The 14,394-nt window shown below is 48.0% G+C and overlaps 1 protein-coding gene across 1 annotated transcript; it reads right to left on the bottom strand.

The window, feature by feature from the left end:
- Nucleotides 1–12,774: 12,774 nt before the first annotated feature.
- PHALS_05999 (uncharacterized protein) lies at nt 12,775–13,089 on the bottom strand (the record flags this gene model as incomplete). The annotated part of the gene is made up of 1 exon (XM_024723335.1): nt 12,775–13,089. The coding sequence occupies one exon, from the start codon at nt 13,087–13,089 to the stop codon at nt 12,775–12,777; it is 315 nt and encodes a 104-aa protein (XP_024574323.1).
- Nucleotides 13,090–14,394: the final 1,305 nt, after the last annotated feature.

Raw genomic sequence — 14,394 nt, 5'->3', positions numbered from 1 at the left:
CCATAAACACGGTCACTGTGACCGCCTCCGGAAGGGGATCTGCTGCCATCCCGGCAATAAGAGTACGCAACTCTTGGATAAAGTCCATTGATTCTTTCTTGTCCAAACGGGCAACAAGGAAACGCGATCGCATCCGATATGTAGGGGGTTCCACGTACACTTGAATGAATGGGCGGGTGACACAGAATTGTGTGACCGTACATAGGTGTGGATTACACAAGTTGGTGTACACCATTGTGTAGCTACACCGTAACAAGAAGCCATTACGTGGCAGGATTGCCAGTAGTAATGATATTAATTAGGTTTTACTATATTAATTCGGTATTACTAAAATAATTAGGAAATCCTTAGGTTTAAGATATTGGCGGCTCTGATGCAACAAAATCAATTAAATACAGTTATAATTTTAAACAGAAGACTTTAGTCGCCTTGTTTAAGGTTTCGTGTACTCTTAGAGGTAGCGGATTTCGATCCGCTACACTCGTACTGGTTCTTTAAAAGAATATAAGGTTGGTGACCTTAGCTTCGCGCTTCCTCCAAGCAAAGAGCTATGGTAGCCCCGCTGCACCTGGTAACACTCGTAGTCAATCTAAACCTGAGTTTTTACGACTGATCCTCGTTGAGGATGGAGCCATTCTCTCATTTGCCTCAGGGCATGCAGGACGGACTTAATAAGCTGATGTCCCTGCTTGGCCCGTGCCTTTTCTACTTAAGATGGCCAGCGCTACCAAGATGCGCGTGTCGTACTTCCCCTGAGGGCGTGCGTCACCATGCTTCGCACGGCTTCAAGCGATAGATGTGCGCCTATAGGCGTTTTTAACAGTGAAACTGCTCTGCTAGAGCATTTAGAGAAGAAGATGTCGGCATCGACTGCGTCAATGACGCAAGCGTCGACGAAGAATAACTCCCCACGACCCAGGCCGCTCATGGAGAGCGTCAAGACTTCAAGGATAAGGATGGAGGAAATCTCCTGCACTGGGTGTCAGAGGTCGAGATGGCTTTGGCGTTCGCCATGCTCTAGATCGAGCAACAGCGCTGGGCGCTAGCTATTTGCATGCTGAGGGCCGGGTACGACAATGAACACTATCGTGCGGTGCTTCAGTTGAAGCTGCGTTTCCCTCCTGGAAGGAGCAGAAGCTGATGCTTCTGCTAGTGTTCTCGCCATCTAATCAGGCGTATCGCGCGAGATCGCGTTTCCTTGTTACCCGAAAGGACAAGAAGGAATTGGTGGACTTTGTCCAAGATTTAAGGACTCTCATTGCAAGGATGGCAGCAGATCCTCTCCCCGAGGCGGTCGTAGTGATCCTTTTATGGGGAGACTCTGCCTTAGCGCGGCCAGAACGGAAGTTTTCCGTGTGCATCCGTCTTCTTTTCAAGAAGCGGTGAATGTTGCATTGAATGCCGAATTCAACTTCAAGTCGGCAAGACTTCGTTGGAATGCACAACCTCATAGCTTGTTGTGCGGGCATGAGCCGATGGCCTTTAGCTATGCTGAGAGAGGGGGTGGGCAGAGCCTCGAGCTTGTGGAGACACTTGTCACCTTCGGACGGGTTGTCCCATGTGCAAGGCGCGTAAAGATTCGTCGAACCGACGGTCCGTTATTAACCAGTCTGGTTTGTCGTGGGAAAACGAGAAGACCCAGTAGGCGTTGGGCGCCCAAATGGGGGAGAACTGAGTTCTGATGAGCATCAAAGAGGTAAAGAGCAGTATGGCTCAGCCTTAAAGAGCTGCGTGCCCTCGAACACGGAACGTGTGTGCAAGCCGGGCTTGCTGGTCGTAAAAGCGACCGTGAAGTGCTTTGATAAGCAGCGGAAAATCGTTATCGATTCCGAGGCATCGGGCAATTATGCTCTACGCTACAAGATTGAAGAAAGTCAGCTGTAAGACGAAGCGCTGGAAGCGCGGTTGAGTGATATCGTCACTGTTTGCTTAGCGACGGGGACTTGTGTCACTATGCAGAGGGTCCCTGTGGATCTCGGTGTCAAGTTTCTTGGCTATGATATCGTGGAATACTGTCTAGTCTTTGACTTGGATGCAAGGTATGACCTTATCCTTGTTATGGCATGGTTGAAACACCATATGCCATGGATTAATGTGAGGTAAAAAACCTTGGGTGCTACGCGCACGTCTCCTAGTGAAGCTCTGGTGAGTCATGAACCCACCTCTGCTAGGAAACAGTAGCGCTATTGGCAGGGGTACTGGAACGGGACGGTCAATTTGCTGAGTATCGTAGTATCCAAGTTGTCAAACACCAAAGGTGTTTTGGACAAGAGTCCCAGGCGTGACTCGCGGGTTGAACATGGAGTGGCACGTAACCCACTGAGCGCTACACAAGTATTGGAGCAGTCGTTGCATGCCAAGAGTGGCATGGTCCAACGAGGTCTGAGGCATCCTGGGCTAGGCTCTTCTGATGCGCGTGGAGTGGCACGATATCGACTGGACGAAGACTGCGAAAAAAGCAGCTTTTCGCCGGATGTTGTTGATAACATATAGACTCCGATGGAGCAGGGGTCGGGACACTGGACGACGCTGAGTGCGTGTTCCCACTGGTCTCGATGAGACTTAAGACCTTAAAAGAGAGGAGACGGCAAGACCGTATGATATCTGCAAGATGCCCTGACCCAGAGTTTGTCTACCGTAGACGGTAGCGTGCAACTATGTACCCTTGTTGACGGTATCCCGGGAGAGAAAGACCGCTATTCCCACGGAGGATGATCTTCTTGAGCTGGGCGAAATGTCGTTCGAATGGTTTAGCGGTGCTTTGAAGCAGGCAATTTAGCCAAAGTGGTCATTATAAGACCAAAGGAGGATATTAACTCGCCGTCGCTTCTGGATTAAGCTGTTCTGGAGGACACTAAAACGGGGCTTAACGCACGAAGTGAATAATCGATCCTAAAGATTCTTCGGATTCGAGTTATGCTTTGGTAAAGAAATTCCAAGACGTCGTCTCCAAAGACCCGCCGTCGATCTTACCTCCGGACCGAGGTGTGCGTTATGAGATAAACCTGGTCCCGGGGACCAAATACTGCGTAACACGCCAATGCCCATGTCCAAAGAGCTGTGTGACGTCATTGACGCCTTTTTCCGTGCGAAGCACGACACAAATATGGTGCGTGAGAGCAAGTCTCCCCATTCGACATCCACGTTTTGTGTCCGGAAGACGAACGGCAAGTGGCGTATTGAACACGCTTATAGTAAGCTAAACACTGCCACCATTTTGGCAGAGACACCGATTCCTAAACAAGATGTTCGTCAAAACAGTATGGTTGACGGTACAAAGTACAGCGCACTCGACTTGGTCGATGGTTAATACCAATTGCTCATGAGAGCGAGTGAAAATCCGCTGGCAACGGTGAGTACTCCGAGCGGCATGTTGCGGGAGTGGCTGGTGATGCCCCAAGGGTTTTCAAATGCACCAGTAACATTTAATCGTCTTGTGATGCAGTCGTTCAGGCCCCAAAGGGCGTATGCACAGACATACTTTGACGACATCTTTGTTCACAGTCGCGCGGCGCACGGGGGGGGCAGATGAGGAAAACCACATCGTCCATTTAAGAGCTGTGCTCGAGAGCATGCGCACGAATAAGCTGTACGCTAATGACGATAAGTGCACCTTTGACGAAATTAAATTCCCTGTTTAGGGTGCTTCATTGGAAAGCGTGACCCTCTAGTGGATCCCGCTAAGATCGAGGCCATTGTGGACTGGCCAGTTTCAAAGAATCAAGAGAACTTGCGCAAGTGGCTTGGCCTCGCCATATACTTACACAATTATAGAGCAAATTATGCGGAAAGGGCACGACCATTATCTAATCCCCTGAAGAAGGATGTGGATTGGTGTTGGGACACCGAACATCGGGAGGCTTTTGACAGGGTTAAAAACAACCTACTTCATGCATCGATACTGGCGTTGCCAGACCCCGATCGTCCTTTTAGTATTGTCTGTGACGCTTCGGACTTTGCCATCGGCTGTGCAAGCAGGCGCCGTGGGGCGAGAGCGGGTGATGGCGTTCAAATTTCGCCAGCTTAAGACTGCGGAGAGGAACTACCCAATCCACGACAAGGAATTAAAGTATGCACTTGTCAAGTTCAGGATACTTCTGCTGGGCTCATAGCCGTTTGTGATCTACACAGATCATGCATCACTACGCACTGCAACTCAGTCGCCTCAATCTCGCAAAGGATGGCCAGGTGGCTCTCAATTTTTGCAAAATATAACTTTGAGGTGAAGTATAAGCCAGGAAAGCAGAATGCTTTGGCTGTTGCGTTGTCATGCAGACCATATTATGTGCTTGCTTGTATCACGATGGTGACTTAGTCGGTGACGGATTCGATCTGCACCGCATACGCTGGTGATGGTATGTGTGTAGCGCTGCTACAGGTTCTCTGGAGCAAGGAGATCGACAACTCGGACAAGAGATTGTCGGCGCGTTTGCGCGCATAGTTACACCGAGACTCGTATAGAAACGGTTTCTGTATTATAGCACCGATTCAACGGTTACGCCACGAACTGTCAGTCCTCACGATGAGGATTTAAAATACCGTATCCTCTATGAGGCCCACGACACCCCACTAAGTGGTCATCTCGGTCGTGAGAAGACGTACAGCTCTGAAAGTTGCCACTACTGGTAGCCCAAGCTGTGCAAGTGGACTAAAACATATGTGCAAACGTGTGAGACGTGTAAGAGGGTGAAACTCTCTCCGAATGGGGTGGCGCCACTGGCCACTATACCGGTACCCATCGAGAGTTGGCAGCCCATGGGTATGGACCTTGTGTTTGGCCTGCCGAAGTACTCGACAGCTAACACGGGAGTGGTGGTCTTTGTTGGCCGTTTAAGCAAGATGGCTCATCTTGTGGCAGTGCCGGACACCATCGACGGTGTGGGTATATCGACGCTGTTTGTCGATCGTGTGTTTCGGCAGCATGGGCTCCCGGAGTCAATGATGGAGACCCGCGCTTCACTGAGAAGTTTTGATCTACAGTCTTCAGGGTGCTGGGCATCAAGTTGTCATCAGCGGACCATCTACAGACCGATGATCAAACTGAGCGCGTGAAACGCGTCGTCGAGGACGTCCTTCGTGGCGTCAGTGCTGAGACTCCGGGGCGCTGGCGCGCCTTGCTGCCACTCGTAGTGTATGCTCTGAACAATGCACACGCCGTCCTACGCGAACGGGATCGCTCATTTCTGACGCCGCCATCCCATATTCTGGGCTTGGTAAGGGAAGAATAGCGGAACGGCTAGCTGATGTCAGCCCTTTCCCTGTACGTAAAGAAGTGAATGACTTCCTACCAGACTACGCGTCTTACGACACGTTTGTGATGCGATGGGCTGAAAGCCAGGACATGGATAAGGAATATGCAGACGGAAGAGTTAGAGAAAATGTGAAAACTTTGAGGTGGGAAACCTGGATTTAACAAATGCTAAAGATCTTCATACCCATGCGGTTTCTGCTGTATTTAAGATAAAACTCCGCCCAAGGTTTATCGGACCTTTCAAGTTTGTGAACATGCGGGGCCTTGCGTATACGCTTAACCTTCCGATACGGATTCGCACACACCCGGTGTTTTTCAAGGGGCTGCTCAAGCCGGACCGGGATCCGGCGCAAGTGAACGCGGAAGCGTTGGCACGGAGTGGCGCACACAAGCGCTCGACCAATCAAAAATCGGACCAGCAATTGGTTTTGAGCACGGAGCGCATTGGTATTAGTTTCCAACGACGCATAGAGCTCCGCATTTGCATGAAGCGACCCATTCGTCTGCTCAACGGCTAGCAGCTGCTCCAACAGGCGCGATATTCTTCAACTTGAGGCAGCCGGTGGACAACGTACTTAAAGCTCTCTAGGTCTTCTTCGCAGCGGTATGCAACCCCAGCATGATGCTCAACGGAGTCCCGATCACGACGGACCTCGTTCTCAAGAGCACGAAGAGCATCGCGAGTCATCGGACGGCGATCGACAAAGTCGTCATCGTTCGCCGCCGACTCTTCTCGACGGTAGACCGGAAAGCGAAAGGGACATGAGCTGAGTTCAAACCATGGCCGGGAGCTGCTGTGGTGTTAGGCTCACCCGTGTGAGGATCCACAGAGATCGCGGGAGCGTGGTGGATTATTCAATTTGTCACAGGGCGACAATCCGAAGGAGGTCGGCAACGCGCCTTGAGTTTGGCAAATTCAAACCAAATATGGTGTTCCACGTGCGCGTCCACCTCCTAGCGGGTCAACTGTAACTTACACATCGAGGAAGTTTCTGGTGCCGCTGCACTCATCGCTCAAAGATCTGCAGCAGATTGCCAGGGGCGAACACCTCGGGATACGGCTGCATCGCGGGTATAGGAGTGCTCCTCTTTGAGAGCGAATTCGAAGGTGGTACGTGTCCACCCGGATTTCTTGAGGAACCAAGGAGCGAGCTCGGAAAGCTTTTCGTTCGTCAAGTTCGGCTTGTGTAGTGGGCGGAAACTCAATCACGTATACACTTAACGTTTGAGTGATCGTGCGCTTCGCTTCTGTAGCGGGGCCAACCGAGTGGAAGCTATATTCTACACGAGAGTCAAGGACTGAACGTGGATGCGCGCGCATGGGAGCCGCCCTGCGGACAGCACACAGCTGCTGCTTTGTCGAAGTACTTAGTTATGACACCACTTCCCCCGCAAGTCGAGAGTTCGGGAATCGGACACGTCGTCCGCATGGTTCGAGCAGGGTTGACGTCGCGCCGCTGGATCACCTTGCGCTCATTTTCTTCCCATTCTGAAAAAGGAGTATCCGACTCATTATCGTCTTCCTCCGAATCCTCGACGAGGTAATCCATCGCCCGTGGCGAGTGCGGTGTGCGGTCGAAAGTAAATATTGTGTTTCTGTCGTTGGGCGTGCCACCTGTGCTCGGTTACCGAGAGCTTGGGCTGCGCTTCCGTTGAAAACACGGATATGCTGCCCGAAGTTGCACCGCATCCAGGAGACGAAGATGGGCTCTGACTGCGAGGTTTTCGGAGCCAGCAAGGCCGGGTGTCTTCCGTGTTCTCGACACAGGGCTTATTGAGCAGAGGATTCGTGAAGAAGGTCCTCATGTTGTTGTGGTGTCATAAACACGCGAGCCTCGTTCGAGGAGACAGTAAAATTTGGACTGTAGGTGTTCGCAATTTTGATGAGGGAGAGTGTAACGGGGTTTCACGTGCCCTGATACGTAGGATGTGGGTCACACAAGATGGTGTGGCCACACAATGGTGTGGCTTCAATTAAGCAAGAAGTCAGTACATGGCTGAACTTCCAGTAGTTATATGTTTTTATATATAGATAGAAAAAGCTATCGATTTAGATATCGGCGGCTTTGCCGCAAATAAAAGCAAGAAAAACAACTCACATTTTAAACAGAAAAGTTAATTAGCTTTGGGGTAAGGTTGTCATTACTCTTGGAGTAAGTGGATTGCGATCCGCCACACTCGAACTGATTCTTAGTATATACCAAAGCTTAACCAAGCTTCCTCCAAGCGAAAGAACTACGACAGCCCCGCTGCATGGAGTGAATTCTTTGCAACCGAAATATAATGGAATCTTAAGCTACAGGCAGAACTCATTAAGGGCTCTTTAGATTTATCTAATGAACCTTGGGCTCATATAAATGTGCTCCCTACAATCAAGGGTTTACGGAGGTTGAAGTGCAACCTGTGCAATGACCTTGTCGTACATTAATATATTGTAACAAAGTGATACATTCGCGGTAGTTTCTCGAGCGTGTTAGTTTTGATACAATAAAATGTTTATGGTTATGTGTAGTTGCGGACTAAGCTTAGCTTGAACTTATACAAGATCTTAGATGTGCGGGAGTTAAACTTAGAACAGCTTGAACTTTGACTTCTGATGAAAGTCCCCCGTAAAATTGACTGACTTACGCCACCTGGTTTGAATGACAGAGACACGTCGGTACCGTCACCAGCAAAAATCCACGAGTTGAAGCCAGCATTCCGTATCGCGCAGAATGCATGTGACTTTACAGAAAATGTCAGATATGCATATGGGGTCGCCATAGTGTAATCTGTAATGGGGAGGTAGGCTTATTACACATTTTTTGTGGTTTACACTATGTAACTGATTAACGTAGTGCGCTAAACTAATAAGTAGGTGGTTACAATTAGGTACATTTATTGCTATCTTAGGTTAAGATTAGGATAAAATCACCTGTAATATTCTCAGTCTTCATTTGATCAAACACGGTTGTGGTTGTAGAGGTGCGTACGACAGCGACGCAAGAAGACCAATCTTCAGGGTAAATCTACCTCAGCGCATGAGTGCGTGCAACCAGCTGTACTGTTCCACCTGGTAGCACTTTATGGTCGATCCACCGCCGTAGATGTTGCTGGAGCTGATCCTCTTAAAGGGCGATGAAGATTTCATCTTAAAGTTTAATCGGTTGTCGACGTAAGACTTCAGGCTAAAGTGGGTCCAATCTCGAGTCCTTCCATAAAGAGGATGACCACCAAGATTTTTGAAATCGGATAATCGGCCAACGAAGCCTGTAACCTGCAAAGTTTTTGTACGAAGTCGTAGATCGAGCGTTTGCCATGGCGACATTTAAAAAAACTAGCACGACGTCTAAACGCCGCATTTGGTGGAAAAGACATCTTGCTATCGTTTCTTAGAGTAAAAGGAGTGAAAATAAGGGTGGTTAATTTCACACGTGAAAGCATATTCATAAGCAGCGCCTTGCACATGCAAAAACGCAAATGCAACCTTCTGCTATTCCTCAAGAACCAGCGCTGCTGTCAGTGTCATATCCACTTGGCAGAACCAAAATGAGAGGATTTCTTCCTGTTCTCCGATATAGGCTTAGCCGAAACATTCGGCGGTTCTACGCTTCGTGAAGATTGTGGCATCTTCATTCGGATAACCGGGATCGATGAAGTCAGGAGTTACAGGGCAACACGATGAACTATGTGTTCCATTATGGTCGGCTCCGAAGTAAGGGAAGTTGTTACCTCTGTCGTGACTTGTTTATCAGGATCGGTTTCATAAGTCATGAGGGAGCGGATGTGCTTCTTGGCCACATCTTGGTCGTGATGTAACAATTAAATGGTGGCTTCACCATACGAGTCAAATACTTGGACTTTGATCTCAAGTCCATGTTCTCCTTCATCGATCGGTATGATCTTATACTGGGGTATGCGTGATTTAAAGACCAAGAGCCGTGAATCGACTGGAGAACCAGACATATTGCGAAAAGCTAGACGTGTCGAAGTCAAACCAACTGACGTCATGGTCCGTCTGTGGCTATCCACCAGCGTAGCAACTTCGCAATCAAAGATAGAGCTAACTAGGTTGGCGTTTGAGACATAGTTGTGAAGTTAAAAGTCACCAAGAAAGTGTGGAATGCGACGTGAGACGGACTTACCGTAGTAACCATTACTTCAGTATATGTATTTAATGCGGAAGCTCATGCTTCAATATTTAATTCTACTGTAGAAACTCGCGCTCCTATGATCAAATCCACTGTGAAAGCTCCTGCTTCAATAGAAAACCCTATTGTGGAAGCCAACTACGCCCCAGAAGTTGAATTTACTGTGAAATCCAATGCTTTACCGTGGAAACACGTTGTTTCCGGTAGGCAAATCTGCTGTGGAAGCAACAGCTCCAATAAGTAACGCTATTGTGGAAGCACTTTATACTCCGATAGAGAACTACTGTGGACGTTAAGACTCCAGTAGCTAACGCTACTATGAGAGCACATCATGCTCCAATAGTACAAACTATTGTGGAAGCTAAAGCTCCAGTAGATAAAATTACTGTGGGAGCGCACAAGCTGAAACACAACGCTCCGGTAGTTATACATACCGTGGAAGCCACCGCTCGCGTGTCGAATCTACGGTGGGAGCTCATGATCCAGTGGTTCATTCCACTCTGGAAGCAAAAAAAATATAATGAAGGCAGCGCTAGATTCACCGATCAGGCGTATATGGCCCCATTGCCAGAAGTATCTGCTCATACCAGCATAGAAGAATTAACCTTTCGGAAGTTTTATTAAAGACCTCAAGAATGGCGCACTAGTCGTTTTGATTCAACGTGCAAGCGCCGCAACAGAAGAGGTTAGTTAGTTCTCAGTATTGGATCCAAGGGTCATCGAAGATTATTGACAGCGATTTAAATCGCGACGCGGATCGGTGATTCTCAAGAATCCGCGCGATCCTTATTTTGCCCTAGTTTTCAAGTACACGTCAACGTGTTTGAGTCCGGATATCCCAAGTGCCCCCCTGCGAAATCGTAGTATACGGTCATGCCAGGGGCAGAATATCTGCTATTGGGTCAATGGCCATTGCCAGCTGAGCAATCCGAGTTTGTAGACACGTTCTTTGCTGCTAAACAACAACAAGAGCTCCACTGTGTGCCAACGTTTTGAGTTCGCAAAGCCAGCGGCAAAGTGGTGCATTGTACACGCGACAACCAAGCTGAACGCCAAACCTGTGCCAGTATAGACCCCTATCATCACCTCGAAACGCTTTAGCGTACTTGATTGAGAAGATAGCTTTTATCAAGTTCTAGAGAATCTCCATCAATCCATTAGACGTACAGAGCAGTGAGTACACCTTAAGGGATGTTACGGAGTGGCTTGTGATGTCACACGGACTCTCCAATGCGCCAGCGACGTTTAAGTGCCTCTTGACGCATTTATTCCGGCCATTGCGATCGTTTGCGCCATCGCATTTCGACGACTTTTCGTCCATTCGAAACCCGAAACAAGTTGAATTATCGATCAAGTTCATCTCAAACAGCTGGAACAGGTATTGGCGTGTATGAAAGGACACCTGCTCTTTGCCAACATTGATTAATGTATATTCAGCGCCAAAACGTACCAGTTTTGGCTTGTTTTGTTGGCATTGACAGTACCCAGCGAGGACCAAAGAATCTCAGAATAGCCGACGCCAACTAACCAGAAGGTTCTGAGGGTTTGGTCAACTACATCCATCGGTATATCGAGAATTACACCGACATGGCGCGCCAGTTATCGGATTTGATCAAGAAAGAGCAAGAGTGGTTATGGACAAATGACTGTGCAGTCGCCTTCGACGATGTCATGCACAGCTTAAATGCAGCGCTAATTTTGGCATTACCAAATGACAGTTTACCGTACAGTGTTGTGTGCGACGCCTCCGACTTTGCAATCATATGTACATTGCTGCAGCAAAACGTTTATGGATAAGAACATTTCACCTCGTATCAGTCGAGGCAGCTGAAGTCAGCTAAACATAAAAAACCGTTCAGGACAAGAACTTTCTAGCAATGAAGTTGCTTTGGTGAAGTTTTGAGTTCACCGCTTCGGTCCCAAGCCATTCGTCGTTCATACCAACTATGCATCGTTGCTACAGCGACGCAAACGCCACATTTGTCGCAACTGATGGTCCGATGGTTGTCGTTCTTTGCTGAATACAACTTACGGAGGCTTATAAGCCAGAAAAATTGAATATCTTGGCGGATGCCTTATCTCGGCGTCTCATTCGTGACTTCGCAAGCGGCTTCAAGCGTGTTCGACATGATACGACAAACGTATCCAAACGACCCAGCTTGTTCTGTTATATCTAAGTAGTGAACCACCAAGGATAATTTAGTCTTATCGACATTATTCCCGCGAGTTCGCGGTCTGACTCATCGAGTGTCTGATGGATGAAATAATCTTTCTCAAATGTCCGCTGTAAAGCGCGTGTCACTATTGGATACGAGTGACTCTGGTAATCCATGTTATCGAATGACATGATCGATAAATTATCCAGTGCTTTGTCTCCTAGTAACGGAAACAACCGTTAGTGCGAGGTATACCATCTTGATTAAACTGTCTACAAAGATCAAAGCATCATTGCGCCTTGCGGCATCCGGGGGTAAACCAAAGACAAAGTCCAAACTGACGGACCACCAGCCATCTGCTTGTACTGGCAGACTCTGCAAAGGAGCCTGACTTTGTGGGCAGGGCTTCACACGCTGGTATACGTCACACTTACGAAGGTACTTCTTGACCCAAGCTTACATTTGGGCCATCAAAAGTGTTGTGCAAGGGCTGCAAAAGTCTTTTCTCGATCGAGATGACCTGCGATAATCGTATCGTGTACTTCATACAACAGCTTGTGCTTCAAGTCTTCGTTGTTGGGTACGAACCTGAGAGTCATTCCCTTCATGTAGTTTAACCCATCTCTCGAGGGAGTATCGACCAATGGTCAAACCGACCGCGCGAATCGCGTTCTACGCAGTTTTTGTGAATCGTCGACGACGACATGGATTGATATGCTCCCGATGGTCGAATTTGCCATCAACAATGCGGTCCATGCGTCAATTGGCTTAATGCCATTTATCATTAATGGCCTTCGCGATCCAGCATTGCCTCTTGTCTGATGAGAGACTAGCGCGATTTTGTTGAGGTAGGAGTACGGCAAGCGTTTGCCTCACAACCCACTACGATTGACAAGAGTCGGATTCGTCAAAGTACTGACCAGTTCGTGACCGAAAGGGCAAATGTTGTATTGCGCATATGTGTTGCTATGGCGGTAGCGCAAGATTTACAGAAAACTAATGCTGATACGCATGGTCGTTGGAACACCCATTTGTCACATTTATCCAAAAAAGATGATTATGTACTAGTCAGTACCAAGAATATGTCTGACATCTTCCAAGTTTCTTCTCCGATACATCGGACCCTTCAAGGTCTTGAAATGTGCAGTAATTGCATATACATTGGACTTACCAAGTTGGACCCGTATCCACCCAACGTTTTACGTCGGCTTGCTCAAGCCATGCCTTAGCAATCCTCTTATCGTGCGGATTGTACAAACGGGTCCGGTGACGGAGATCGTGAACGAGAATGATTGCGACGCTGAAACCCGAGAGTCGAGACTCTGTGCAACAGCAATCTGAAGTTGATGATCGTCGTCACGAAGACGTTGATTATCCGCTTAGAGTCGAGCGGATTCCACCCAAAGAGCAGACACTGCTGCGTGAGCGTCACCTCCACACGGCAAACTTTACCCCGCAGTGAATCCGTCGCCTTTGACATTTGATGGCCAATCTTGCAATCGGATGGTACGACCTCGTCCATCTGCAAGTATGGTACCGACAAAAACGTCATCGACGACACCGCTGTCGATTGTGCGACCACCGAGGATTCTGTTGCTGGTGGTAGACGGAAACGGAGTTGCCAAAAAAAGATTGTGTCGACACGCCGACACCATGGTGGCTACAGCTCCTTGTGAAATGGCTCGGCTATCTGGATTCGGATAGCTGGAGAGAGTCACATCTGCAACTCCTTGCTTCTTGACGCCGCTCGTGAATAGGAGATTGAGAGCCCCCCCTGGATCCAATATGAGCCGTTTGTTACTGGTTAGCGTAGTCGCTAAACTGATTAATAGGTGGTTACAATTAGGTACATTTTATTGCTATTTTAGGTTAAGATTAGGATTAGGATAAAATCACCTATAATATACTCAGTCTTCATTTGATCAAGAGATCCACACACGGTTGTGGCTGTAGAGGCGCGTACGACTGCTCCACATGGAAACCAAGCCTCAAGGGAAACTACCTCAGCGCTAAAGCGCGTATAATTAGCTGCCTCGTTACATAAGCCATTGCTATAATTTTTTACAATGCACGCAGAAGGTACCCAGATATACCTTCACGTAATGGCCAATTATTCTCATTACAAATGGGTTAGCACTTACGTGGGCGCGTATGAAGCGTGTCAATGATTAGAACCGTCGCCTCATGATTTGGCACCTTTAACATGTCTGCCTGTCCCGACAGATCGCTAAACACGATCAAGATGATTTTTAATGGGCTACCTCGATGATCCACATGTTTCAGCAAGCTTGACTAACTTTGTCACAGCAAATTTGATATGTCCGTAGCGTAGTAGCCAACTTGCGCGTCGTGCAGTGGAGGTTAGACTTATGGGATGATCGCGGTGCTAGAGCGACATGGCCCCTCTCATTGCGTTCTCGTTTTATAACGCAATTTATGATTCTGCAGGCTTTACGCCATTTCTCATCAGTGCTTAACAAACCGCACGTCTTCCTGATCCCCATCCAAGTTGTTAAGTATTAGAATAGATACCAGCCTCGTAAGAATTCGATTAATGAATAGCGAAAGGTATGTGAAAATGCGCGGCATAAACAACATTTAGACACCTACAAAGTGTACTTTTTGTAATGATGTTGAACCGACAAACAAATCAACCTGATTTGACTGAAGTCTTCAGACGCAATGCAGTCCTCAGCAGCTTACGTGCGCAAGACTCACTTCATGTGGCTTTTAACAAAGGTAGAGGTGGTGACTCAAAATTTGGTGCGTACTCTTATCGAACAGCGCATAGCCATTTTTTTTACTAGAAACGGCGTTCATGACACCGGCCACGTCCTCTTTCGCGTTCCCAAAACCA

This window comes from Plasmopara halstedii (assembly GCF_900000015.1).
Source record: "Plasmopara halstedii genome assembly, contig: Scaffold_292, whole genome shotgun sequence".
Classification (NCBI taxonomy): domain Eukaryota; phylum Oomycota; class Peronosporomycetes; order Peronosporales; family Peronosporaceae; genus Plasmopara; species Plasmopara halstedii.
This window is presented reverse-complemented; position numbering and strand designations above follow the sequence as displayed.